The sequence below is a fragment of the Verticillium dahliae genome, genomic scaffold (assembly GCF_000150675.1).
Source record: "Verticillium dahliae VdLs.17 supercont1.8 genomic scaffold, whole genome shotgun sequence".
Lineage (NCBI taxonomy): Eukaryota > Fungi > Ascomycota > Sordariomycetes > Glomerellales > Plectosphaerellaceae > Verticillium > Verticillium dahliae.
In genome coordinates this window covers 283,894-311,385 of record NW_009276927.1, presented here as the reverse complement: position 1 = coordinate 311,385, position 27,492 = coordinate 283,894, and the positions used below count along the sequence as shown (strand labels likewise).

Here is a 27,492-nt window from a genome sequence, read left to right as displayed (position 1 = left end):
TCCATTTTCAGGCTCAAGCTCTCACTAACAAACACGCTATCAAACGCCGTCTCAGCCAGCCCAAAGCCCAGCCCAAAGCCCAGCCCGGCAAACAGATGCGGCGTCCTTCCTCCTCTTCCTCCTCTCCCGACCAACCTTCGAGTTTCGCGCGCTTCGATGCGTCGACGGGAACTCGTCGTGACCCTTCCACATTGCAGTCGTTGTGCATGTCTTGGTCCTCGCTCTCCGACAGGCCAGGTTTCTCCTTGTCTCACTCTACTGCTGTGTCACCCTCCACCCCTCCTTCATGACCACGCTATCTCTTCTTCTCCACCCCAGCTACATGTACTGGCCGGCGCTTGTCTGGCGTTTCTCAACGACACGACCACACACCACACAAGGGGGGAAGGGACAACCTGGGCCACCGAGATCGCCCAGAGTGCCAACTCCCTACGATACATGTACAACCTTGGCCCCTGTGTGGACATCGGCAAGAGACGACTCATCGACTCCGCCGGCCGGCTTAGTGACTGGCTTAAGCCATTTTAGGATTCACAGCTGATGAATTTGCTGTGAACTGCGTCCACATACCTTCACAGTCGTTGGAAAGGGACCGCCGTTTCCGCGATGCCCAGCAAGTAACATGATGAGAGGTGCGCCAACACCTGCTCGACAACGACCTGAACGCGCAATGCACAGCAGACAAGCGCGACTGGACGACCCGAATCCTCCTCCATCTGCACCCCGCTCAGTAGGAGCGTCCGACATGCTGGTGCGCAGGTGCCCCCAACCAAAGGAAACCCAAACATGGCCAACAGTCAAACGCTGCGCTCGGCTCCGATATACAGGAGCCAACCCTCCCAGCCTCTGTTCTGTGCCCCTCCTCAGATGTGAATCCTTGCCCAGAGACTTGTTGTTGCCTATCAAATATCACATTTTGAGTTCCCATGGAACATGGTCGCAGTACGCACCTAGACAGAAGTGGAACGCCACGGCCTGGTTCTGGCCATCATTCTTTCACTTATCGCACATGAAGCTGGGTTGAGCTTTCTCAGATGCCTCATCGCCCCTACCAGATTCTAGTAGTATCGAAATTTGCGTTATCATGAATGAATCATATTCGGGGGCGCTCCGCTAGGCAGACCCTTGTAAACGTGGCCACCAAGACGGGACCGCCCTTCTTCTCTCGAACGGGCTCTAAGATACTTTCCGCTAACAGAGGCCCGAACCTGTACCCGTCCCTTTCCGCGCATCCAGGACGACATCCAATCACACATTTGAACGTGCAAAAGGGGCTTGCGAGTGTGCAGAGGACAGGAACAAGGCCATTGTACGCGCTGACCGGGGGATTGTGATTCTGCCATTGGACGACCGCCAGCCCAGGAAAATCTACTTCCAGGCTGACTCCTTCTCAGGCATCTCATTGGTTTGAGAGTATCGAATAATGGCGAATCACGATGTCTGAAACAGACATCTGCATGTCTTACGCTTCCCGCGACGCCGCAGGAAGATGGGCCGAACCAATCCTCTAGTCCCATTGCCTCGATTGCTATCGTGCTCATAGACGATCAAGCGACAACGGGAAGCCTGGACTGTCTGGAGATCCAAGCGACGTCCTCAAGCCTCCATGTCTGTCCGAGGAAGAGGGGACGGGGGTAAGCGAGACCCCCCGGGAGCGAACCACCGGCAACGGCTCTTCTCTGTGCGACGAGGCAAATCTGGGGTCGTAAGACCACCAAAGGTGGCGGGCAGCACGTAATCTGAGGGATGTCCGATTTCGCTCGCTGAGACCATGTCGGCCGTGGTTACCATCCCTATTTGCGTGTATTGTCGTCCGAATCCAAATGTGCCCAGGTCACCGAACCATCACCCAAGTCCCCGTCTCTGGCCACGACCAAGGCCGGCCGTCCGATGTGTCGACCATGGTGCCCGTACCTCAAGGCCAGGGCCCGCATATCAGCCAGCCAGCCGCTTGGCTATCATCAGCGCGCCGTCAAAAACTGCATCATTGGAGCAGTAAAAAAAATCAACAGCTCTGTCGACAGCTGAAACCTGCATATGACGGTGGCAACTATCGCGTGTCAACCGCGTCTATCCCGGCTGCCAGGCTGGCGCAAGACGTAGATGATCCAAGGTTGAAAATAGCACCACCGGGTTGGCGTGCCTTTGCATTGACAAAAAGTACGCCGTCCGTTTAGCAGCCGGAACCAAGTCGCTGCCCGTATGCAGCATACGCAACGGCGCCTGTTGGCGGCAATTTTTTCTGTTCGATAGGGGCCTAAAAGAGGCAACCAACACGCCACGACGGCCTCACTCGGATAGCCCGATATTTTTCCATGCACTCCGCCACAGGCCTCACCGCCGGTCGGGCGAACGTCACGGGACTTCCATTGCCTTCGGAGGCTGGTGACGTGGCACGACGGCCCTTCGACCCCTGCACGGGTGGCTGGAAATGCATGATAGCCGAGCAAACGCAGGGAGAGGTACGTAGAGGTAGACGTCTCTTCTCGAATGCTTCCGTTACAAGCGCGCCCCTGCTGTGGCTTTGCCCTGCTGCATCGACAATCGCAGATCCCAAGCTGGCGGTCAGGTTGTCTTGCATCTCGCGACACGCAGAAGTACTCGATACTTCGGCGACAGCGAGGCGAAACACTTGACCTGGGTGGTTTCCTCCACGCCGCCAAGGCGATTGACAACGCATTGGATGCCTCTTGAGATCCCTGGAATCCCAGCACGCGGAAAGGCCAAATAACCGACCTGACAGTCAAAAAACTAGACAATGACGATGCCTTTGCGATGGCTTGCTCATGTTTGACTCATCTGCTCGAGTCGAGAATCACCAAATGTCCCCACACCACACACCAGAGCACTGCGGGCAGGCGCCAGTTCTGCCGTGACAGGGGTAAGACTCAGCCAGCAGGGGGCTTCGGTACTTCAATTGGCCTGACCGGGGTTGCCCCTCGCAAGTAACGTGACGGCGATGAGGTGCGAGGGGCATCACACTGGGTGTGCTGAACAGCTTGCCAGATGTCTGCTGCGGGCGCTCACCAGAGCGAGCTCGTTGGATTGTACCCTGCCATAGGTAAAGCCTCCCCTTCCCTTCGCCAGCGTCGCCCAGTCGGCAGCCAACGACATGGTCGTCAACGCTTCGCAGCCTCTGTAGAATCCCAGCTGTGCCGAGACATAGGCTGGAAGGGGGACCACATGCGTGCATCAGCTGGTTGGCAGGACGCCCGTGGTTTCCTGCTACTTGTTTTCTCATCGATCGATGGCTCGCAGACTAGACATGCCCCTTTTGAGTGCCTCGGACACGTCGGTGGCTTCCTCATCGTCCTCATTGGGGTTGTGGCTTCTGCCCATAAGGCTTCCCGAGGACGTAGGACCAACAATGGGCGCTCGGCGGGCGTTAGCGAGAGACAATTCCAACGACTCCTTCCAAGCCTAGAATGGAAGGGCTGGGCTGGACTAGCCTGGCATGGCCTCTCCTGCTCGCTGTTTGGCTATGCGAACGGCAGCATTATTCTGGCTTTGCATCCTGAAGGAGTATATCCAACGGCCAACCAGCCAATCCGCTACGATGTCTCCTTACTCTTTGGGCCGTGGAGGAGCTGACCTGCCCGATCCCGCACGCGAGTGGATTCGATTTCGAACGCCATTGCATGGTCGTGTCATCTGGCAAGGAAATACGCGAACCTCGGGGCTTATTCTCTGCTGCTGGCCGTTTCCCAGACACCCTTGATTCGAGGGCATATACCTGGAAACGCCATCTGGTCACTTGATGCCCCCTCGGCCATGTCGCGCATCCTCTCCAGACCAAAGACGTTCCAGGAAGACATCGGGCCGGGAGAATATTCGCGCCGTCTAGACCTATGAGATGTTCGCGGTGAAAAATGCCGTTGCGCTTCGCTGCTTCACCGGCCACTGTGTTTTTGGCCGCTGCGCCATCACGTGGTTGCTGGATGCCAATCATGCCGCTCTGCCAAGGGGGGCCATGTGACCCTTCGGTCTACTTGACGCGGCCTCGAGGCTCTGCGTGTGAAACGGCTCGGCGGTGAGGATTGGTCATGTGCTTGCGGCATTATTATTCTGGATGATGTTGTTGGTGGATCTTTGTTCCGGAGAGGCGTGAATGACGTCCCTGTCATGTTGGCGATGAAGTCCTTATTGGATATGGGGAGATGTGTCCTGGAGGACGGGGAGGTCCGCCGGTATGAGGCTCCGTCATTGATCCTGTCGTCTCCATGGATGAGACTCTGACGCGCTGGACGACGTGCCTTACTCAGAGAGCCAGATCGGAACCGACGGGTCTGCGGTGAGGCATCAGCGACGCACCTGTTTGATGTGGTGCGCGGTGTCCTCCAACAGAACCGCCGTCCAGCAATACTTGGTAGGAAAGAAAGCAGGAACGCCATGCCATTAGCGAGTGCTCACGTTTCCGTGCCAGTATCTCCCTAAGATCACAGCCAGAGTGGTCTTCGAGCAGATTATACTTGATGACCGTCGGACGAGCCCGAGATACCTTCACGACTAACAGTCACATCCTCGAGGAGCACGGCGTCATGCATCAGCAAGCATATCATTTTCGCTCCCATTCAGACCTAAGAAAAAAAATCCATATACCAGACCCTCCCCTTCGTCTAAACCCACTGTCGTTTTCGGCACGCGTCGGGCTGCGCGAGCACGCTTTCCATCCTCGGTCGTTGGGTATCCCTGAGGATGCCGCATAGTGTACAACCCGTCCGGTCCCGCATCCTGAGCCAGCCGCGGATTTGTCTTCCATATCCCAGATTCAGCGAGCAGGCAGAGACAGGCCAAAAGAAACCCACCCCAACAACACTATGCCTGGAACCTCAGCTTTCTCGCCTCCATCTTGACCTCCTCCGACGCGAAACAAGTTCCGTGCACCTCCTAAGAAGCAGCGAACCTCTTCGCACGAGCCTCCAGCTTGGCCTTCTCCGCCGGGTCAATGGCGCGACCGCCACCGCCCTGCTTGCGTCCCGCGTTTTCCCTCGGCGGCGGCTGGCGGCGTCCGCCCTGCTGCTGCTCGCGCTGTCCCTGCTGGCGACCGCGTCCCCTGCGGCCACCGTTGGCGGCGTTCTGCCTCTTGGCGTCCTGGCCGCCCTGCTGCTGGTCTCCCTCGCCGCGTCCGCGCTTGGGCCTGCGCTCGGGGAGCGCGGCATCGAGACTGGAGGCAATGTCGTTCGAGTCGGCGCCGAAGCGCGCGGCGCGCTCGGCCTTCTTCTTGGCTTCCGTGTCGGCAGAGTCGTCGGCGGTGATGCCAAAGCGCTTGGCGCGTTCGGCGCGCTTCTTCGTCTCCTCCGAGGCGTCGGTCGCGTTGAGGTTCAGGGCGAAGTTCTCCTTGGGCGCCTCAGGCTCTGCGGGCGCGGCGGCTTCGGCAGCAGGTGCCTCGGCGGACACTGCAGGAGCGGCCGCCGCAGTCTCGGCGGCCGGAGCGGGAGCTGCCTCTGTGGTAGCAGCAGCCGGAGCGGCGGCGGGCGCGGGCGCGGCAGCCTTTACGGCGGCTGGCTTCGCGGGCTCCTCCTCGTCCTCGGACCAGGTGATTTCGGCGTCGTTAGCTTCGGCGGCAACTGGTGCGGCGGCGGCGGGCTCGGCGGCCGCTATTTTTGGAGAGTTGATGTGGTCAGCTTCGGGAAGTTCGTTTCGGCAGGGAGGAACGATGCGCGCGCGAAAAAGAATGAAGAAGAAGACAAGCGAAGGATGAAGTCGTCGACACTGGTAGGGCTTCACGTACTAGGCGCGTTCTGCTTGTCGTTCTCGGCGAGACGGGCGACAAGATCGGCCTTGTTGCCTGTGACGGAGAGGGAGCGGGTCTGGAGCAGCTTCTTGAGCTCAGGGACCTTCATTGAGTTGTAGTCGGCCATTGTGAGGTGTATTCGTGTCGAGCTTGGGGCGAAGGATGGATGCGACAGTTGATGATGGGGATGCTGGGAGCAGGCGCGTCAAGCTGGAGCGCGTCTTGGTAATGAGGGCGAAGGACGTTCGGAAGAGTGCCGAGTGCCTTGTTCGCTAAGTCTTGAGGTAGTGGGTGGTCAATGGACAAAAATCTGTAGAGCCAGATGGGTGAGGTGAGGATGGGAGGAGGGAAGAGGTCTGTGTGGGCCTTCCCTTGTTGATGAATAAGATGGTAGTAGAACAGAAAGCTGAGAGGGAACTGGAGCTGGATGACGATCCAGGCGGCAGGCGCATGCGGGACCTGTCCATTCCTTCACCTTCACCTTTCACCCGTCGCTGGGCTGCATTGCGACGAGAACCGCGCACGGACCACCGAGTACCTGCATTTGCCCTGGAGCTTCACTGGAAGTACCTGCAAGGTCGCCAAAGTGTAGAGGGACCGAAAAAGGAGGTATGCGGACGAGACGGAGACTACATCTACACAGAGGAAGCCCGATAAAAAAGTTGAGATGGGGGGCCTGGAGATTGCAAGGTACCTTATGACACGTTATGAACATGATTCTGCGGGTACACAGTCAAGAGGACAGTGATGCATCTGACCCAGAAGGTCCTTCTCGACAAAGGGGCAGGACCCGCCGTGCGCAGGCAGATGAACAAAGTGCTGCCTGTTTGACATTTGAGCTTGAAGAAAAGGTTATCTGGCCTTTGAGAACCTAATAAGATACGACCTGCGAACATCGAGAGCCTAACCTCTCAAAGCTACCTAGGGACCTACCCAGACACAGCATCGGCAGCAACAGCTACAGCTCCAGGGAAGAAGTCAGCTGGACGTGCATAATGCTAGCTACCTAGGTAGGTACCATAAGGTACCTACCTACCCCAGATTCCCATTGCCATACAGCCAGGTAGAGCCGACCCCCCGGCGGTGGCAGGCCCAAAGGGGCCAGACCTACACTAGCTGGGCCTCTACAGCCTCCCCGCCAGCACCTCTCGTAGCGGCCCTCGCTCGCCGGCTCCACAAAAGGGAGCTTGGCATGACATGCCCACCAATGTGGGCGTCGCCGAGAACTGAACCTTTGCTCCTGGCTCAAGTCTTCCTTCCGTCTTGCATCCCGTTGGCGCCGTGTTGGCCGCATTGCTTTCCACTCTTACCGTTCGATACTCTTCTTCTCCCTCTGACGGCTCCAGAAACCGTTTCCCTACATCGCAAAAACGCTGTGTCCGACCCGACCTTTCCTCCCTTTGAACGACTCTCCCAGTGGCAAACACCCACTGGACCACGATCCCTATACTTTTGCCTTCTGCGCAACTCTTCCGAATCTACTCACCAGCCGATCTTGCTAGGATATGGCCTAGGCCGATCACGACGAAGGCTCGCTGCGAGTCCCCTGGCCTGCCCAACATCCTGGCCCTTTGATCGAACGTGGTCGCGCGCCCTTCGTCGCACAGTTCTTCTCTCTTGTAAATGTTGCATCTAGCCGGAGACGCCTCGTCCCAGCGCCAACAGCATGACGCGCAAAGTAGTACGTCCAAGAAAATGTCCTTGCCGAACCGCCGAATCCTCCTTCCATCCCTTCCCAGTCACATGCTCAACTATCCTAACCACAACGCCATAGATCCGATCCATCTTCCAGCTTGCTGGAGCGACTGTGGTCGCCTTTTGCTTCGTCGTCTTCCTCGATCGTAACTTCAGGGTGCTTCCCAAGTCCATCCACAACTACATGCCCCAACACAACCATGGCATGATCGTCACCGACATTACACTTGCCCAGTGCTCCAGTGTCAACCCCTTCGCCTCTTGCAAGCTGAATCCCAAAGTCTGGCAGCGTGTTGAGAAGGACCTCTACCTCGGAAAGACTTGGACATCACACGCGTACCTACACGTTGCGCGCAAGAAGGAGGAGGAGCTGTTGCCCGATGATCGCATTGTGCTCGACGTCTCCGTCGGCCGACTCAACCCCACCAGCACCGGCACCAAGGGTGACGATCCCGAGCTCTGGGAGTCTCGTCCTGGCGGCCTCTGGGTGAAGCGGACCCCGAACCACAAGCTCGGCGACTCCAAGGATACCATCACTGCCGTCGACGTCCTCTTTGGCGATGATGCCGTCGAGGCACGTGACGGCTGGTCAATCGCTGGCAAAACCCCCTTTCTTCTCGGAATCAGCAGCGACACGCCCGTCTCCCATCTCACCGTTCGCCGAGGCCCGGCCAAAGATCCCATCAAGCCCAAACCTCGAATTCCCGACAATGGCAAGTTCAAGATTATGCAGCTGGCCGACCTTCACTTGAGCACCGGTGTCGGCAAATGCCGCGATGCGGTCCCCGATAGTTACAACGGTGGTCCTTGCGAGGCTGACCCGAGAACGCTTGATTTCGTGACAAGGATTATCGACGAGGAGAAGCCAAACCTGGTGGTCTTGAGTGGCGACCAGGTGAATGGTGAAACGGCGCCTGATGCCCAGTCCGTACGTGTACCTCGGTAATGAGGCAGTGGAATCTTGCTAACGCGTGACAGGCAATCTTCAAATTTGCACAAATCCTGGTCAAGCGCAAAATCCCCTACGTCGCCATCTTCGGCAACCACGACGATGAAGGCTCGCTGCCAAGGGCCACACAGATGGCTATCATGGAAGGCCTGCCGTACTCCCTCTCGATAGCCGGTCCGGAGGAGGTTGACGGCGTTGGCAACTACTACATCGAGATTCTGGCCCGCGGCAGCTCAGACCACTCAGCCTTGACTATCTACATGTTGGATTCACACTCGTATTCGCCCAACGAGCGTACGTATCATGGCTATGACTGGATTAAGCCGAGCCAGATCACCTGGTTCAAGAACACAGCATCCAACCTTGAGAAGAAGCACAAGGAGTACACGCATACGCACATGGATCTTGCTTTCATCCATATTCCCCTGCCTGAGTACCGAGAACGCGACAACCAGTACGTCGGCGAGTGGAAGGAGGGCGTTACGGCACCCCACTTCAACTCGGGTTTCCGGGATGCTCTCGTTGAGAAGGGAATCGTCATGGTCAGCGCCGGACAGTGAGTACTACCTCCTAAAACCCGATATTCACATCACTAACGCTCTCTCAGTGACCACGTAAACGATTATTGCGCCATTTCCAAGGACGCGAACAAGAAGCCAGCACTTTGGATGTGCTACGGCGGCGGCGTCGGGTTCGGCGGTTATGCCGGTTATGGCGGCTACCATCGCCGCGTGCGGATCTTTGACGTTGACACCAACCAAGGACGCATCAAGACATGGAAGAGGCTTGAGTACGGCGACATTGAGAAACGGATCGATGAGCAGCTTATCGTCGACCACGGCAAGGCTGTCTTGCCTTCGACGCCATAAGCCGGAGGAGCCAACAGTGCAGGGCGACTGATATGACGCCCAAGCTTCCCTCTACACAGCGATCTGCATACGTAGAAGCTGCAGTCGATAAACTTGGCACACACAGTGCTAAAGCGGGCTATTCTGGTTCCTGAAAATGGATCCTGTCTGCGACACTTCAGAGGCTCTGACGATGCTGCGCCTACGTCGCAACACGATGAGAGAGTGCTGGGAAGAAGACGACAACATCGGATTGGTTGGATGAAATACCCTACGGGCGTGGTCGAGCGTGGAGGAATCACTCGCTTAGGAGCGCTGCTCATGACTTCTGCTTATTGTATCCAAGTAAGAGCGACAGAAACAACGAATTGACATTTCTCTGCTTCAGCTTTGCCTTGATGAATAATGTTTAGCTGTTCGTTGTCGCAAGGAAGAGGTGCCTTGAACCCCTGGACAGGTCTAGTGCTGACAGTAATGCTTGCTTTGTAATGCATCCGACCCGGCACATTGGTAATGAGATGCCCAGCAAGTACTGACTGATTACGGTGCACCAGAACACGACCATCGCCCGTACCTTCAGGGTGAAAACTTAACAATTCGTCGTACGGAATCCGAGATCCGAGTAGTGTCGAAAGTTATGCACAAATGGACCTTATGTAAGGTCTCACCAATTCGGAGAGGAGCATCGCCATGACGACATGCACAACAAGCCCCGCTGTTCCGGGACACCACCCACGATGCGATATGCTAAACGTCCACGACGCTCTCTTTTGATGCTTTGTCATGCGGGGTATGGTCGAGCCGGCCGGGAAGAGGTGACCAAGGTGACTTACTGGGACCGTCATGGGTGGTCCCTCTTCCCAACATATGCGGCGCCAGAAAGGGGAGAGAGAGCTGGAGCTTTTTTAAAAAGAGCTACCGCGTTCCTCATTGAATTGGTCCAGTTCCTTCTGCCCTCACCCCACTGTGCTTTACTGGTACTTCTTTGATCTCAACACCAGGATCACAACGACCATTTGAACGTTATCACATTTCATGACTTCTAGACTGGGACTTCTGTCGAAGCAATTTTTCAAAATGGCTGCCCCCAAGAGTGACATCCACTTGTACACCACCGGTACACCCAATGGCATCAAGGCGTCCATTCTGCTTGAGGAGCTTGGTCTTCCGTACCAAGTTGGTCACTCAGCTGCGCTTCGTGAAGTCGTGCTAATCTTGAATCAAAAAGGTGACCAAGATTGATATCTCCAAGAACACACAGAAGGTGAGAAGAGCTCCGAGCAGACATGACCAAGCAGAGCAGTCGATACTCATGCCACCTGACAGGAGCCCTGGTTCCTCGAGATCAACCCCAACGGCCGCATCCCGGCTCTCACAGACTCGTTCGATGACGGCAAGCCCATCCGCATCTTCGAGAGCGGCAGCATCCTGCAGTACCTCGTCGACCGCTACGACAAGGACCACAAGGTGTCCTACCCCGCCGGCTCGCGCGAGCACTGGGAGACCACCAACTGGCTGATGTGGCAGATGGGCGGCCTCGGACCCATGCAGGGCCAGGCCAACCACTTCAAGCGTATGTCCCTTCAGCCGTCGCGGACGTGCGAGCGAGTGAGACGCCGCCGCTGACGAGTGTCCAGGCTACGCACCCGAGCAGATCCAGTACGGTATCGACCGCTACACCAACGAGTCGCGCCGCCTCTACCGCACTCTGGACACGCACCTGGCCAAGTCTTCGTCCGGCTTCATCGTCGGCGACAAGCTGACTGTTGCGGACATCTCCTGCTGGGGCTGGATCGCCGCTGCTCGTATGTGCCCTTTCCCTTTTACCCCCCTTACTTTTCCCTTCGTTGCTTTTGGGAAGGCGACGTGTGCTGCCCCTCTTCGCGATGACAGGCGTGAGTGAACCGATCTGACATGAACAGACTGGGCCGGCATTGACATTGAGGAGTTCCCCCACGTCAAGAAGTGGCTGTACAAGCTGCTCGAGCGCCCCGGATTCGAAAAGGGCCGCCACGTTCCCACCAAGCACACTGCTCTCGAGTCGGCGCAGAAGAGCGAGGAAGAGTTGGAGAAGGCGGCTGCCGAGTCGAGGCAGTGGGTGCAGAGTGGCATGAAGGAGGATGCCAAAAACTAAGCTGTACAGCAATGACAAAGGACTGGATTGTACATCATTGTTTTGAGTCCTGAAACGTGAGAAGTGCAGGCGGCTTCTGAGTACAATAATCAATCCAAATGTTACCATATCTGATACGTATCCTACTGTCCCAGCAGTGACTTTAGTTGAGTACCGAGGTACCCAAGGGGCCAGGACGGCACTGAGCTCCATTCGCTCCCACCAACAGAGGGAACGAATATCTTGGCGGAGCACGTGATTCACAGCTGGGTGGAGAGCATCTGGCGCTAACTGTCTTTGGCCCCCAAGGATCTGGGCCCCATTTTAAATTCGCATCCTGAACATTAGGTAGTTGCCGCTCCTCGGCCCCAGCCAACGTTCAAATACTCCTCCCACCAACAAACGCTCTCCTGATCCGCGCATTCTCTCAGCCATCGCGCGTCCTCCATCATGTCGTGGAGAAACCAGGGCATCACCGGTTCGAACAACATCCCACTGGGAAAGCGTCGCTTTGGCGATGACGAAGAAGACGGCGGCGGCGGTGGTCGCGACCGTGCCCCTGCAGTTGGTGGTGCCGAACTGAAGCGCGGTCGTAGTCCTGAACCTCGTAAGTCTGGCTTTTACTGCACAATGCAGATCTCCATCGCTGACACGCCGACCATAGGCACCGATGCCGATGGCCCGCGACGCCGCAAGAAGCGCAACCGATGGGGCGACGCCTCCGAAAACAAGGCCGCTGGCCTTATGGGCCTGCCGACGGCCATCATGGCCAACATGACCAGCGAACAGCTCGAGGCGTACACCCTGCATCTTCGAATCGAAGAAATTAGTCAAAAGCTTCGCATCGACGATGTCGTCCCTGCCGACGGCGACCGGTACGTCCCGCCCCTACTGATCTCGTGGTATCCCCTTGACTGACAGTATCATAGATCGCCCTCTCCTGCACCCCAGTACGACAACCATGGTCGCCGTATCAACACTCGCGAGTACCGCTACCGCAAGAAGCTCGAGGATGAGCGCCACAAACTCATCGAGAAGGCCATGAAGACGATCCCCAACTACCACCCGCCCCAGGATTACCGCAGGCCGACCAAGACCCAGGAGAAGGTCTACGTGCCCGTCAACGATTACCCAGAGATTAACTTCAGTATGATTGCTAACCCTCTAACCCTTCTAACCACTCCTCCTTTCCTTCCCGTACCTGGAACGGGCCGGCTTGCCGTGCGCCCTATCGGCGTGTTGGCAAGCTTGGCCTTTTTGAGAGACCTAACCTGCCACATGCCCCTTACTTGACACAGAGACTAACACTTAGCTTTCCCCCTGAAGTTGGCTTACTTATCGGCCCTCGTGGCAATACTTTGAAGAAGATGGAAAACGAATCTGGCGCCAAGATTGCCATTCGTGGCAAGGGCTCCGTCAAGGAGGGCAAGGGCCGTTCCGACGCCGCTCATTCCAGTAACCAGGAGGAGGACCTCCACTGCCTCATCATGGCCGACACGGAGGAGAAGGTCAACAAGGCCAAAAAGCTGATTCATAATGTCATTGAGACGGTACGTTTTGCGCCTCCTGTTTTTCTGAACATGTACTAATGAACTATAGGCTGCTTCCATCCCCGAAGGCCAGAATGAGCTCAAGCGTAACCAGCTCCGTGAGCTTGCTGCTCTGAACGGCACGCTCCGTGACGACGAGAACCAGGCTTGCCAGAACTGTGGTCAAATCGGACATCGCAAGTACGACTGCCCCGAGAAGCAGAACTACACCGCCAGCATCATCTGCAGAGTCTGTGGCAACGCTGGCCATATGGCTAGGGATTGTCCCGACCGCCAGCGTGGAGCCAGCTGGCGCAACGACGGCGCCGGCCCACGTCCTGCCGGTCGCATCGACGGTGGCGATGCCGTCGATCGCGAGTACGAGGTATGTCCATCCCCTGACCCGGTGTGCAATAGTATACTGACCGAGCTCAGCAACTCATGCAAGAGCTTGGCGGCGGCCCCGCCGATGGCGCTCCTCCTGCTCGCATCGAAGCCGGACCTGGCTCGTATAACAACGACCAGAGAGGTGGTGATGTCAAGCCCTGGCAGCGCGGCCCAACAGGCGGGCCTGCTCCCTGGCGGTCGCGCAACGAGTCGAACCATGACGGCGGCTCTGGCGGCGGCGGCGGTGGTGGTGGAGGCGGCGGTGCTGCTCCCTGGGCGCGTGACCGTAACCGCGACCGCGATGATCATCGCGGCCATGGTGGTGGTGGCGGCGGCGGCGGCGGCGACTATTACGGCGGTCAAGGTGGTAACAACTATGGCAGTCATGGTGGTCAGAACGCCGCGCCGTGGCAGCAGGCTCCTGGTACGCAGGGCGGCTACGGAGGCTACGGCGGTTACTCTGGTGGCTATGGTGCTCCTCCCGGCATGAGTGCTCCTCCCGGCATCCCGCCGCCACCTGGAGCTCCTGGTCTTGGAGCCCCGCCTAACCTCACTGGCAACCTTAACGCACTCATCCAGCAGTACGCAGGCGGTGCTCCTCCTCCTCCGCCCCCCTCGGACAACGCACCTCCTCCACCTCCCAGCGACCAGCCGCCCCCGCCCCCTCCTGGCGCTTGAGGGAGGCCAACGACAAGGCTAGCGGCTACAGTGGACTAACAGCGTTTGGCTTCTTGAGACGGCCTAGCACACCTGAACATGCCTGAGCTACCTATCGTGGACAAGTCGCCATGTACTGACGAGCAGGGCTGTTGAGCTTGCATGATGATGACCTCTTGACATGACAGGCCGTCTTGACTTTCTAGGCTTCAGGCACCGTCTATCTTGCTCTGGGGGCGTCTAACAAGTCTAGAGAATCCGAGGAGAGTCTGCACCGGCGATCCGCGCAGGTCGATCACGACTGGGAGTGCCCGAGCAGGCACTGAAATGTACCATTAGACTGACTTCAGTATGCACCCAATATGTAGTGACTAACGCAAAACTATCAAGGTTTGGCATTGTGCCTCGTGCATGTTGTGATGAGAATGACCTGCGGAAATGTTCAGTTGTGAGCTTCATGTTCGCTGGGCCTCGCGGTCACAGGTTCTCTCGATTGGTGTGCATGAGAATGCTGGAGACAGGGCATGACTTGCATATGCGATGCAGGCGCTACCTACATCCCAGCGGGCCACAGCGGGCCACGGCGGACCACAGCGGTTCACCTCGGCGATAGCGACAGATGCGTGGCTTCCTCGCCCCGCATTCCAGGCCAACCACGACCTGCGGTAGGGTGCATGTGCCTTAGACAGCTATACCTGCCTATGATGACATCGCTCGAGTGTAGCAGCAATGGAGCTTGGGCCACCCCGCCCTCCTCTGTCTCCCACTTCCAATATCGACTATGCCGTCAACCTCCTCACCCTTTGCGCTCTCTGCCAGGCCATACCCCGTCGTCTCGGCGGCCTCATCTTTTTTGGACTACCACCAGACACCATTCACGCACCTGGCTCTCTGCCGTCCGTCCACCGTCTGACGCCCGCCATGAAGTGCCACAACCCCTTCGGCTTCCGGGTCGGACCCGTCACCTTCTGGACCATCATTATCTACCTTGCTCTCCTAGTACCTCTGCTGTGGATTCATGAGACCGTGCCCCCCGCGCCATCCTCCCCGACCCCGACCCCCGGTATCAATCTGACCGAAGCCTGGCACGACCTGACGACCATCACGAAACACTACCACCCCTACAACAGCCGTGACAACGAACGTGTTGGCGACTACATCCTCGAGCGCATCGCCACCATTCTCGACCGCAACGATGTGAACTGGACCTTGGAAAAGACTGGTGCCGTGCAGGGGACCAAGACCATGTCAGTCTTTATTCCGTAGTCTTGCTTGTCTTCCGCCTGACTAACTTTGTTTCTTAGCGCTCCCAAGCGAAATGCTGATGCCACCCTCGAGCTCTCCAGCCGTTCTTCCTCTGCCCCATCCGTGACGGTCTTCGATGACAACCTCGCCAATGTGACATGGGCGACCGATATTGGCATGCTTGGCGATCACACCGCTGGCGTGGGCACATACTTCGAGGGCACCAACAAGTTGGTCTACATTCGTGGCACCGAGGATGAAGAAGGCGAGTGGTGGAAGTCCGGCAAGAATGACGTGCGCGTCATTGGCAAAGGAGGTGTTCTCGTCAACGCCCACTACGACTCGTAAGGCTAGCCATTTCATGTATGCGCTGTGTGTGTGTGCGAAGAAAACTAACTTAAGCCAGGGTTGCGTCCGGTTACGGTGCCACTGATGACGGCATGGGATGCGTGAGCATCCTGCAGATTCTCAACTATTTCACGACCCAGGGCCGACAGCCGAAACGCGGCCTGTTGCTCCTCTTCAACAATGGCGAAGAAGACGGCCTGTTGGGAGCCAAGGCTTTCGCCAACAGCCCCCTGTTCTCGTTCCCTACCACATTTGTCAACTTGGAGGGTGCCGGCGCCGGCGGCCGTGCCGTCCTGTTCCGATCATCTGATGAGCAGGTCACCAAGGCGTACCAGAAGGCCCCTCACCCATTCGGTCTCGTCGTCGCTTCAGATGGATTCTCCATGGGCCTTGTCAAGAGTCAGACTGACTTTGTAGTCTGGGACGACATCTTTGGCCAACGTGGGCTCGACATTGCCTTTTACAGACCCCGTCCCCGGTACCACACTGACCAGGATGATACCCGCCATGCTTCCCCCGCAAGCCTCTGGCATATGCTCTCCAACTCGATCGCCGCCATCAAGAGCCTCTCGGATAACACGCACACGTTTTCGGGCCAGAGGTCTGACGGCGACAGGCGCAAGGTGCCCAGCGGATCCCACGCCAGCAAGGGTGTTTGGTTCGATATGTTCGGCAACGGCTTCGCTGTCTTTGGGCTCCGAGGACTTTTCGCGTGGTCCCTGACGCTGCTGATTGTGTCGCCTCTGATCCTTGCCGTCATCGTCTTCATCTTGAACTGCCACGACAAGCTCTACTTCTTCTCGAGAAAGATTAACGTTCACAACGAGGGTTCAGAGGACCCCGTGTCAATCGGCGGCTTCCGTGGTTTCACGCGCTTCCCTATCGCAGTGGGCTTCTCAGGTGCGCTTACGCTGGCCTCGGCCTTTTTGCTCACCAAGATCAACCCCATGATCGTCTACAGCAGCGAATATACAGTGTAAGTTGTCAGCTCTGAAGTTTCTGCCTGGTATCTGACACACATCCTAGCTGGGGCATGATGCTATCGCTGTTTTATGTGTCCCTCTGGATGACCCTCAAGGGGTCCAGCGCTGTCAGACCAAGTGCTCTGCAGCGGGGCTACATTCACATTTGGCTCTTCATCGTCAGTTGGGGTCTGCTCATTGTGGTGGCGGTGACGGAGGATCGTCTCAAGATCGCATCGGGTTATCCTGTTGTGTTTCTGCACTCTGCGCTTTTCCTGTCGACTGTTATCAGCTTCCTTGAGCTGTTCGGTCTCACCAAGAAGCACGACTATGCCCGTCGGGCACACGACGACCACCAAGTCCGCGACAGAATCAGCGAGCTCCCCCATGACGATGCTCTGATCGCTCCGGGCACACCAAACGATGAAGCCGAAGACAGTGACGGAGACGATAGCGACCACGAGCCTACTGAGACCACGCCTCTGAGGGCTGGTGGAGACAGTCGCGTGCGATCGACCTTTGGGACAGCATACCGGTCTGTGTTTACCAGAAAGAGCAGTCCCGATAAGCACAAACCTTTTGACAACGAGCAGCCCTGGTCTGGCCGGCTGCCAGGCTGGACTTGGATCTTGCAGTTCCTCCTGCTGGCTCCGATCAATGTCATCTTGTGGGGACAGATTGGGCTTTTCGCTGTCGCCGCGACACAGGCTGGCGGTGCCGATGGAGGCAGCGTTCTCACTACCTACCTGATCATTGCTGTTCTCAGCATTGTCATACTCGTGCCGCTTGCCCCTTTCATTCACCGGGTTCATTACTATGTTCCCACCATCCTCTTTGCTGCGTTCGCTGGCACGCTCATCTACAACCTCATTGCTTTCCCGTTCTCTGCAAACAACAGGTACAAGATCTACTTTGTGCAGGAGATTGATGTGAGCGATGGATCCACCAAGGTCTCTCTGACAGGTCTTGACAAGTACGTCCATTCGGTCATTGGGGAGCTGCCCTCTACGTCAGGCAAGGTAATTACCTGCACCGATTCGAACGCCAGGTCTGGTCTTGTTGATTGTTCGTACGATGGGTCCGCGGTCCCGCCTCTGCTGCATGACGGCCTGGATAATGGAACGGTTACCGTCACCAATAAGAGATACCAGCATCTAGTGTCGGTCAACATTACACGATCAGACGACAGCAAGAACCGGGCTACCCTGTCGATTAACGCGGCGGACTCGAAGGTCTGTACTGTCATTTTTGACCAGCCCGTCTCGAACTTTGCCATTCGCGGCTCCGAGGGTCTCGATTCTAGACTGGGACAGTATCCCGATGCAGGCGTCGGGAGCCTCAGGCTCTTCCGCCGTGACTGGACATCACCTTGGGTCGTGGATGTGGAGTGGAATGACGAGCACAAGGCCGACGAGGCAGCCCTAGAGACCGACAAGCCGGTTGACAAGGACACCGTCGAAGAGCTCCGGAAAAGAGCAGGCATATCGGGCACTATCAAGTGTCACTACAGCGACGCCAATGCGCCTGAGACGATCCCGGCTTTCCACGAATGTCTCCAATACTCGCCAGATTGGGCTGCTTTCTCCAAGGCGGATGTTGGCCTTGTTCGGGCGGTCAAGCGCTTTTGAGTGTTCCGTGGGGGAAGGGTAATAATGATGCGATGATGAGGTTGGCGTTTCTGTTCCTAGTAGTTTGCATCCTTGCACAAGTAGGCGTTATGATTATTCGTATCCACAGAATCCTGCCTGTTGTAATAACTTTTGATATGGTCATTTACGTGTGCCTGTGACCTGGCGTGCTGACGTGCTTTTCTCGCCAACACATTTGCGATTCCAACTCCTAAGTTCATTCCGTCATTCTCTCATGCCCCGTGCGCCAGGCAGCTAAAGTGCTGCTTCCATCCCGAAACGCCACGAGTAAAGCACACTAAAGCACAGCATCCCGCTGGCCAATATCCCACCCAGCGACCCAGCTAAGACTCCATCTCGTCGTCTCCCCGGCCAGCCTCCCCCCCTTGCCTCTCCAGCAAGGCCCGCATCCGCGCCCAGAGCTCGGCTTCCATGTCCCTCTCGACCTTGCTGTTCCGGCTATTGAGCCAGCCGACGTCGAGCGCGCCGATGCCGCCGACGCCATTCGGCTCGAGCGACGGCTTGGCCACAATCTTGGCGTCCTCGTTCATGACCCTGGCGTCCTGGCGCAGGCGGATGATGCCCGCCTCCTCGAGGGCGAGGATCTGGCGCTTCATGCGCACGTCGACCGTGTGCAGCGTCGACAGGAGTCCGTCCATGGCGGACTTGAACGTCTCGGTCTGCTGGGTCTGGGGGATGTGGGGTTGCGGGGAGAGGGAGGTCAGGGCTGTTGCTGTGTGGGACATGAGGGCCACGATGTTCTGTCTTGGCGTCAGCTTGGATTCGAACATCTAGTCTTCTGCAGAGGTGAGAAGGGGATTGGTGGGGCGGACCTTGTCGATTTCGCAGAGCTGCGCGATGCGCTCTTCTAGGGAAAAGGTGTTTGCGGTGTCGGCGTCGGGGGGCGGGGCTTGGGACGCTGGTGGCGTGGCGTCTTGCATGGCGCTGTCGTCGGCCATGATGGCTGATATGGCCCTTGGTGTAGGGGAAGTATCTGTGCGTGCCGGCCTGGGTTTGGTGATGAAGATGGATGCCAGTGATGAGATTCACGATGCTGCTCAGTGAGAGGTGGAAGAACGGATAGATGCGTCGGATTCAGTTGGCGAGGCAGAGGTCGCAGTAGGCGCATTGACCTTTGGTGGGCAACCTTGGTAAGGCAAGGTGTGCTCTCGGTATGCACACAGCGGGGTGATGTGGGGAGATTGGAACGCGACGATCCTTGCATTCGCGTTTGGCCTTCATCCACTGGCCTCTCATCAACCATCCCAGCGCCTCACTCATCCAACGACATTGTAGAGCTTCATCACTACGAGGCTCCTTCCGTCTCACGAACCAATCAGCTTTGGACTCCATAATACACCTTCAGATTGAGCTTTATACTTTGTGCAACAAGGGTTCACGGACGCTGACACGACTCCTTCTGCTCTCTGAGCCTCCGAACCAGCCACCCTGCCTCCTGCGATCGACTGAGCTACATCAACACAGGCAGCCCCTCCCAAAAAAAACCACCATCATCATTCATCATGTCGGGCGCTGGAGCCCCCGGCGGTCCGCCAGGAGGCAACGGGCCCCCCAGCGCTGGACCGCAACAGAGCAACTTCACGCCGTCGCAGCAACCTGTAACACCAGGCACAGCCGTCGCAGCAACAGCAGCACCAGCAGCGGCCGCTCCTGCCGCAGCACAGCCGCCCATGTCGAATCAAAACCTCAACCAAATCGTGAGTTTTTCTTTGAGCTGCTCTTCCATCTGCACGACAAGGCCATGCATAACTTTTGATACCAAACATCATGCGCGACCCATACCTGCTCTCTGCTGACTTAGCCTTTGAGGTCACCGACTACCTCTTGAAGCGCGGCTTCACGAGGACGGAGAACATCTTCCGGCAGGAATCCAGTCATCTGGGTCCCGATGGTCGGCCCATTCAGGCCAAGGTTGACGACCTGGGTCCTCAGAAGTATAGGAAGGCCTTCAATATGCTGAGGGACTGGGTCGACAACGGCCTGGATATTTACAAGGTATGCACTCTGCACTTTCTTCCCTCCCTCAGGTGCCTATGGCTGACATCTCTCAGTTCGAGCTCGGCAAGCTTCTCTGGCCCGTCTTTGTCTACTCATGGATGGAGCTCATCAACCAGGGCTACCTTGATGATGCCAAGAACCTCCTGACTGGCTTGAAACCCTTTTTCGAGGCCGGACATGCCGATGATCTGAAGACGTTTGACACCATCTCCATTCCACACCACCTCAAGGAAAATGCGACTTGCAAGCTTTACACCGAGAACAAGTTCCGCATCCCTCTTAATCAGCATGTCACCGGCAACCTGTTTCACTTCCTCGAGCGAGAGAAGGAGAATGGCGGTGCTGTCATCATCTACATCTTGCAGACCTTTTGCCAGATTGACTCGACTGCTCGTGGCCCTATCGAGCCCTTTAGCTTCGAGGCCATCTATCGCCGCACGCAGAACATGACCCTGGATGAGATTGACGACAACGAAGGCATCCCCGGCATCTCTCTTGGCCTGACGAACAGGGACATGCTCGACACGTCTGTGGCGTTGCGTCTGGGACCCATGCCGATGGACGAAGATTTGCGCGACGACGTGCGCGCTGAGCTCGCTGAGGCGGATCAGCGCAACCCTCCTACCGAAGGCAAGGCATCGCTTGCGGATGAGTTCGAGCAGAAGATTAAGCGTGAAGAAAGCGCCGATGCTCCGTCAAGGTCTGACCTTCCTCTGCCGCCCTCTCGCGCGAGAGACGTCGTCATGGAGATGCAGAAGGTTCGGGAGAACCGCGATCGCTTCAAGATTGAGGGCCGCACAGGCGGCGTCGGCGTTCCCATCAGCGCGTGCATGTTCACCTTCCACAACTCTCTCGGCAGGTAAGAATAAACAATCACTCAGCAAACTGACTCATGCTAATTGAAGACCCAGCGTCTCATGCCTAGACTTTTCCAAGGACCATGAGTTGGTCGCCGCCGGTACTACTGACTCTTACATCCGCGTGTGGACTCTGGACGGAAAGGCTCTCAAGTCCAAGGCTGCCCACGATCTCGACTTCAAGGCCAACAATCGCAAACTCATCGGCCACTCTGGTCCCGTCTATGACGTTGCCTTTTCCGATGCCATCGCAAGTGGTAACCACACTCCTTTCGCTCACCAAGGCAAGGGCAATGGTGCCATTGACACGGGAGCCAAGCTTCTGCTTTCAGCCTCTGCGGATGGCCATGTTCGCTTGTGGTCTCTAGACTTGTGGCAGTGTCTGTGCATCTACAAGGGCCATGACGGTCCCGTCATGAGGGTTTCGTGGAGCCCGCACGGTCACTACTTTGTCAGCGGCGGCTGGGACAAGACGGCTCGTCTCTGGATGCAGGACCACGCCTCGGCTATGCGCCTTCTCGTCGGCCACAACACCAGCATCTCGGCTCTGGCTTGGCACCCCAACGGCACCTACCTATTCACAGCATCCGACGAGACTGACAAGTCGATTCGCATGTGGTCTGTCGTCACGGGCGGCTGTGTCCGTGTCTTCACCGGCCACAACGAATACATCTCTTCACTGACGTGCGCGCCCAACGGCAAGATCCTCGCCAGTGGTGACACAGGCGGCAACATTATGTTCTGGGATATTGAAAAGGGCACGCGGATCAAAAGGTCGAGGGGTCACGCAAAGGGCGGTATCTGGTCGATGGATTTCAGCGTCGAGTCCAACGTTCTCGTTTCCGGCGGCCAGGACGGCACTGTTCGTCTCTGGGACGTCGAGCTTCCCGCCGATGGCCACAAGGCTGTCCCACAGCAGGGCACTGCGCCTACTCAGGAGGGCGGCGAGGGCGCACCCGCGACGGGCGGGGCCGTGGAGCGCGGTGCTACTGGTGGTCAAGGGTCATCAGGGACCGGCACCGGTGGCACCGGCGGAGGCAAGAAGAAGGGCAAGGAGGTCATGATCACGCCCGACCAGATTAGTGCCTTCCCGACGAAGAAGACGCCCGTCATGGCGGTGCAGTTCACCAGGATGAACCTCGTCGTAGCTGGCGGGTGCTTTGATCCTGAGCGGTGATGGTAGCGGCGGACACGGGGGCGACAAAACTGGACTGCTCGCATGGCGTTAGGGATATGGCCTTGGATGGCCCATGGTTGGGGTAGTCGATAGGAATGCTATTGTGATTATATTGGCACTTTCGCCACAGACTGGCTGCCAGGGTTCCACTGATTGCGTGGGCAAAACCAGTCCGGGATGCAATCGAAGGAAGTGAAGCAATCAAGCACTCAATTACGTGCCCTACGTCAAGCGATCTCTTCAAGTCTCCGTGGATACCATGTGATGACTCGGAAGAAGCTACATCCTCGCTGGAAGCTCCGCCACGGCATGAGGCGCCGGCATCCCCGACATGTCATCCGTGACCATCTCTATTGGCCTCTCCTCGCTAGCTACCTCTGTCCGCCTCTCCTCGCTGAGAACTTCAATCGGCTTCTCCACACTCGCGACCTCGTTCGGGCTGCTACTCTCGACGCGGCCCTGCGTCTCGAGCGGCGACACGGACGGCGCAGGAAGGCTCGCGACCCGATCATCCGTCGCTTCCGCCTCGGCCGTCGCAGCCTTTCCCCGCCTGCGATAGAAGAACAGCGCCAAAGCCAGTCCCGCCAGGGCGAGGACCCCGAGCGGCACGCCGACCGCCACGGCTATCTTGGTCGTCGACGTCCAGCTGCTGCTGCTCCTGTCCGCCTCCTGGTCTGCGCTCTGGCCGTCTCCGCCGGTCGGCGTGCCCGTCGCGGCGGCGGTGTCGACGGCGTTGAAGACCCATCCGTTGATGTGCATGCCGTCGACGGTTGACAGCTGGGGCGCGAAGCTGGTGTACTCCCAGGCGCCGCTCATGGCGGAGACGGGCTCGGCCCAGGTGAGGACCTGGTTGGGGCGGACGTCTGATATGCACTGGCCCATGCGGTTCGGGCCCACGAAGGTGATGAACGTGTAGCCGCTGGAGAGATCAGCTTGAGACACGCCGAAGAAGAGAAAAGAGGTACATGGCGGCCACGACGGGACGAAGACGAAGCTGGAAGGAGAGAACATACCTCGGACAGCACCCCAGGAGCGTGGAGCCGGCGCCGGCGTCGCTCGTCATGGCGGTCGTGTAGGCCCCGGGACAGACGAGAGGCCCGAGGCTCCAGCGCGTCTGGACAATGTCTTGGTCGCGGTCTTCGGCGTGCCACCAGGAGGAGACGGCGGCGGGCTGGCACGAGGCCGAGGGGTCGACCCAGAGCTCGTAGCCCGGGTCCCATGCGACGATGGGGGAGTCCTCCTTGTCGAGGCGCCAGAAGAGGGAGGAGCAGGAGGTGTGGCAGGGGTACGCGGTCGTCAGGGGGATCCAGATCGTGGTCATGTCGCCGTTGACCTCGGGGCTGCGGCTGTCGGTCATCTGCGTGGGTGTCATTGTCGCTGGGGTGGACAGATGTAGCCTGGCATGGCGGTGGGTTTCGAGGACGAGGTGGACCAGGGATCGGAGGGACTGTCGCATGGACTGTGATGATCGGCCTTTGAGAGATGTCGCAGTCATCTCAGTAGCACAGACAGGATCAGTTTCACGGCCATCAGGACATGGTGACACGTCGACGGGAAGACCGACTGTGTCTTGCCTTGAGGACGGATAGCTGCAGAGGGCTAGCCGATGCCCGTGTTCGAGATCTGAAGGGATAATCAAGTGTTCACTCCCGCTGTCCTGCAAAACCACATGACAATAATCGTTCAAGTGAGTACCTCGAACGAGGGCGGTCGAGGCATACCGACATGGTGATGTATCATCAATCACATCGTTTGATTGAGTGACTGATTTTGAGAAACATCATTACATGACAAAGAAAATAGTGTCAATCCCATTCAGGTGAAATCATCTCCTGAAGTGTACGAATGGAGAGAATGTGATGGTGATGCCTGCGAAGTTGGAGCAGACGATGATGGCGATGAGTTGGTTGCATGTGGCTGTGCGAACGTCCTGTGTGGCTGACTGTGGCACCAGCTTCCCCCAGGCACTTGCCCCCCTTCGTGCGTAATGCTCCAGGCACCATGACCATGGCAATGAGGGTTGGATGAGGTACATCGCAACGACATCCTCCCCACGCTGCGACCTTCATTCCAATCCACCTCTTGTGCTGACATCCAACCTACCTGCACCTCCCACAACCCTGCTCACCCGTCACCCGTCACCCGTCACGTTCCGGGCCACCATGGATCCTCTCGAAGAATCCCCTTGGGGCGAGTCGGCGCCTTCGCAAACCTCGCAACCCGAAACCTCCCAATCGCAGGATGATGCACCCAAGTCCTCCGCTCCAAGCACTTCTTCAACTCGCGCCTCGCGCGCTGCTCCTCGCCGCATGGTAGCCCAGCCAACCCGCCTCGAAGCCGTCGACGACGACCCTCTCGGTCCATTGGGCCCCCTTGGCGGCCCTGCTACTCCCGGTACTCCCGATCTCGGCCAGGATGCGCCCCCCGTCCCGCCCCAGAAGGAGGAGATGGTGATTCGCACCACCATGCCGCCCTCTCAGACGCGCCGCGCTGGTCCCGCCGACCCTCATCGTGTCGACGATGCGGATGACGATTACAACCGCGCAAGTGGCCCTCGCGCGCCGCCTCCTGTTCAGGCTGCCCACCCGAGCGCCGTTCGGACAACCACCAACCCCAGCGTGAGCGTCGAACAAGCGAGCAGGCCGACTTTCCACATTTCCGTCGGCGATCCCCACAAGGTCGGAGACTTTACAAGTTCACACGTGCAGTATGCCGTGCGGACTCAGGTAAGCCGCCCGCCCCACGAGGCGACGTGCCGGTTTCGTCGCTGACAACGCAGACAACATCCAAGGCGTACAAGGAACCCGAGTTTGAGGTGAAGCGACGGTACCGCGATTTCCTGTGGCTGTATAACACACTGCACGGGAACAACCCCGGCATCGTCGTGCCGCCGCCCCCAGAGAAGCAGGCCGTCGGTCGCTTCGAGACCAACTTTGTCGAGAGCCGCCGCGCCGCGTTGGAGAAGATGCTCAACAAGATCGCGGCGCACCCTACGCTGCAGCTCGACGGCGACCTGAAGCTGTTCCTCGAGAGCGAATCCTTCAACGTCGACATCAAGCACAAGGAGCGGAGGGAGCCCATCCCGACAGAAAGCAAGGGTGTCTTGGGCAGCCTGGGCATCAGCGTCGGCGGCGGCAGCAAGTTTGTCGAGCAGGATGACGTGAGTGACAGTGCCGAATCGCCAGTCTTGCCAGGCTAACTGATACAGTGGTTCCACGATCGCAAGGTTTACCTCGATGCGCTGGAGAACCAGCTCCGAGCCCTACTCAAAGCCATGGAGACCATGGTCGGCCAGAGGAAGATGATGGCCGAGGCGGCCGGCGATTTCTCCGCCTCGCTGCACGCCCTCTCCACCGTCGAGCTCTCGCCCTCGCTCTCTGGCCCTCTCGACGCCCTCTCCGAGCTGCAGCTTACCATTCGCGATGTCTACGATCGGCAGGCCCAGCAGGACGTGCTCACGTTTGGCATAATCCTCGAGGAGTACATCCGACTCATCGGATCTGTCAAGCAGGCATTTGCGCAGCGGCAAAAGGCCTTTTACTCATGGCACACGGCCGAGTCGGAGATGCAGAAGAAGAAGACGACACAGGACAAGCTCCTGAGGCAGGGCAAGAGCCAGCAGGACCGCCTCAACCAGATGGGCGCCGAGGTCGCCGACGCCGAGCGCAAATGCCACCATGCGCGCATGCTGTTCGAGGACATGGGCCGACTGATGCGCGCGGAACTGGACCGCTTTGAGAAGGAGAAGGTTGAGGACTTCAAGAGCGGTGTGGAGACGTTCCTGGAGAGCGCCGTCGAGGCGCAGAAGGAGGTAAGGCCTTGCTCTGAGAGAGCATTACTGCATTACGGCGTGTGGCTAATGAAATGCAGTTGATCGAAAAGTGGGAGACGTTCCTCATGCAGCTTGACGCTGACGACGACGAGACGGTCTTTTACCGCCCACCTGTGACAGAAGGCAACAAGCCGGCCGGTGACACGGCAATTGATCGGGCTCGGGCGACAATCAACGATGACTCGGATTAGGTGCCGACCAAGATGGCGCCGCGGCGCACCTCGGTCATGTCCTTCTGGGGTCCGCCGTGCGATTCGAGTCGCTGGGCAGCTCTGCCGATGTCGCGCAACCGGCGTATCGTTAGCTGGCTGCGGTTCGACAAGCCTCATCTCCACCTTGGTTCGTGAGATGGGGGTTCTCTGGCATGATGCACTAACAACAGGGGGGCGTCGGGAGGAAGTGGACAAACAGTTAGGTCGTTTTCAATGGTGTTGGTGTTGTACATATATAACAGTAGAGTCCGGCCTGGACCTTCTAATCGCACAATGAGCGTCTCCCTCCTACACGACCTGCCGTCCCATCTTTCGGAACAAGGACCCATCCGCGTGACCTTGCTCAGCGTGCTATACATGAGATCAAGCTCGTAACCCCTCCCCCCCCCCCTTTCCGGACATGTCATGCCGAACCCGACCCCTTATTTCTTCCCCTTCGTCTTCCTGCGGACTGCGGGTGCCTTGGGGTTCTTTCATGGGCGTCGAGTATCCGCTGATCAGATCCCCCCATGTCCCACACCTCATCCTCGCCGACCTCCTCAACGGCGCCATCACCCTTGCCCTTGCCCTGGCCCTTGCCCTGGCCCTTGCCCTTATCCCCCGCGGCCTGCGCGTCGGCCTCCTCCGAAGCGGCGTCGAGCAGGTCAAAGCCGCGGCCGAACCTCTGTCGGAACGCCGCCAGCTTGCCGGCCTCGTCGAGCTCGACGTTGTGCAGCGTCTTCTCCGACGGCTGCCAGAGGATGTGGTTGCGCGAGTCCTTGTCGGCGCGGTGCAGCGGCGCCGGGGACGTGGTGCGCGCCGTGAAGGTCGAGCCGTCCGAGAGCTGCACGAGCTGGGTGAAGGTGTAGGGGCGGCGCGGGCGGTGGATGTAGGTCGCGGCGCGGGACTGGCGGGCGGCGAGGTGGGCTGGGTGCGTGGGCTGGAAGCTGCCGGTTGTGGGTTTGGTCGTCGTGTGGCGGAGGAGCGGGCGCCGGGCGAGGGCGGAGGGGAGAGAAGCCATGTTTGTCACTCGACGGGCGAGGTCGATGTCGTGGTTGTGTTGGTGACGGGGCGTGCGAGATGCTCGCTGATGGCGGTTGAAAAGGGTAAGTCGCGACTGGAGGGTTGATGGGAGCGCAGTGGTAAAGCTGCGGGTGGTCACAAAATTTCCCGACTCTCAGGGTCAGTTCGGTGAGGCTGACCGAGGCCACACCTTGCACATCCAACCGGCGAATCCACTTTCGTGTCTTATCGATAACCTCGCGGTTCGGTGCTGCAAGACGGCGCCGATGCAAAAAGTTCGAATCCACCACAATGGTTA

The 27,492-nt window shown here is 58.1% G+C and overlaps 10 protein-coding genes across 10 annotated transcripts; 6 read left to right on the top strand and 4 right to left on the bottom strand.

Annotated features, from left to right (window-relative positions):
• Positions 1–4,887: 4,887 nt before the first annotated feature.
• VDAG_04655 (uncharacterized protein) lies at positions 4,888–5,861 on the bottom strand (the record flags this gene model as incomplete). Its single annotated transcript, XM_009654259.1, has 2 exons — positions 4,888–5,597; positions 5,732–5,861. 2 exons carry the CDS (start codon positions 5,859–5,861, stop codon positions 4,888–4,890), a joined length of 840 nt encoding a protein of 279 aa, XP_009652554.1.
• A 1,539-nt stretch (positions 5,862–7,400) lies between these two features.
• On the top strand, positions 7,401–9,247 carry VDAG_04654 (phosphatase DCR2; the record flags this gene model as incomplete). Its single annotated transcript, XM_009654258.1, has 4 exons — positions 7,401–7,415; positions 7,509–8,357; positions 8,408–8,934; positions 8,986–9,247. 4 exons carry the CDS (start codon positions 7,401–7,403, stop codon positions 9,245–9,247), a joined length of 1,653 nt encoding a protein of 550 aa, XP_009652553.1.
• A 1,056-nt stretch (positions 9,248–10,303) lies between these two features.
• Positions 10,304–11,360, top strand: VDAG_04653 (glutathione S-transferase GstA; the record flags this gene model as incomplete). Its single annotated transcript, XM_009654257.1, has 5 exons — positions 10,304–10,402; positions 10,455–10,490; positions 10,553–10,799; positions 10,864–11,031; positions 11,149–11,360. The coding sequence occupies 5 exons, from the start codon at positions 10,304–10,306 to the stop codon at positions 11,358–11,360; spliced, it is 762 nt and encodes a 253-aa protein (XP_009652552.1).
• Positions 11,361–11,789: 429 nt separating this feature from the next.
• Positions 11,790–13,933, top strand: VDAG_04652 (branchpoint-bridging protein; the record flags this gene model as incomplete). Its single annotated transcript, XM_009654256.1, has 6 exons — positions 11,790–11,946; positions 12,004–12,214; positions 12,269–12,486; positions 12,666–12,889; positions 12,939–13,253; positions 13,286–13,933. The coding sequence occupies 6 exons, from the start codon at positions 11,790–11,792 to the stop codon at positions 13,931–13,933; spliced, it is 1,773 nt and encodes a 590-aa protein (XP_009652551.1).
• A 708-nt stretch (positions 13,934–14,641) lies between these two features.
• Positions 14,642–18,204, top strand: VDAG_04651 (peptidase family M28 family; the record flags this gene model as incomplete). The annotated part of the gene is made up of 4 exons (XM_009654255.1): positions 14,642–15,159; positions 15,217–15,501; positions 15,564–16,481; positions 16,532–18,204. The coding sequence occupies 4 exons, from the start codon at positions 14,642–14,644 to the stop codon at positions 18,093–18,095; spliced, it is 3,285 nt and encodes a 1,094-aa protein (XP_009652550.1). The 3' UTR covers positions 18,096–18,204.
• Positions 18,205–18,439: 235 nt separating this feature from the next.
• VDAG_04650 (uncharacterized protein) lies at positions 18,440–19,054 on the bottom strand (the record flags this gene model as incomplete). Its single annotated transcript, XM_009654254.1, has 2 exons — positions 18,440–18,871; positions 18,929–19,054. The coding sequence occupies 2 exons, from the start codon at positions 19,052–19,054 to the stop codon at positions 18,440–18,442; spliced, it is 558 nt and encodes a 185-aa protein (XP_009652549.1).
• Positions 19,055–19,618: 564 nt separating this feature from the next.
• Positions 19,619–22,148, top strand: VDAG_04649 (transcription initiation factor TFIID subunit 5; the record flags this gene model as incomplete). The annotated part of the gene is made up of 4 exons (XM_009654253.1): positions 19,619–19,813; positions 19,926–20,084; positions 20,144–20,946; positions 21,026–22,148. The coding sequence occupies 4 exons, from the start codon at positions 19,619–19,621 to the stop codon at positions 22,146–22,148; spliced, it is 2,280 nt and encodes a 759-aa protein (XP_009652548.1).
• Positions 22,149–22,427: 279 nt separating this feature from the next.
• Positions 22,428–23,520, bottom strand: VDAG_04648 (uncharacterized protein; the record flags this gene model as incomplete). The annotated part of the gene is made up of 2 exons (XM_009654252.1): positions 22,428–23,067; positions 23,162–23,520. 2 exons carry the CDS (start codon positions 23,518–23,520, stop codon positions 22,428–22,430), a joined length of 999 nt encoding a protein of 332 aa, XP_009652547.1.
• Positions 23,521–24,310: 790 nt separating this feature from the next.
• Positions 24,311–26,284, top strand: VDAG_04647 (vacuolar protein sorting-associated protein vps5; the record flags this gene model as incomplete). The annotated part of the gene is made up of 5 exons (XM_009654251.1): positions 24,311–24,874; positions 24,940–25,293; positions 25,357–25,959; positions 26,019–26,118; positions 26,172–26,284. 5 exons carry the CDS (start codon positions 24,311–24,313, stop codon positions 26,282–26,284), a joined length of 1,734 nt encoding a protein of 577 aa, XP_009652546.1.
• A 311-nt stretch (positions 26,285–26,595) lies between these two features.
• VDAG_04646 (uncharacterized protein) lies at positions 26,596–27,192 on the bottom strand (the record flags this gene model as incomplete). The annotated part of the gene is made up of 1 exon (XM_009654250.1): positions 26,596–27,192. One exon carries the CDS (start codon positions 27,190–27,192, stop codon positions 26,596–26,598), a length of 597 nt encoding a protein of 198 aa, XP_009652545.1.
• Between the last annotated feature and the right edge of the window lie 300 nt (positions 27,193–27,492).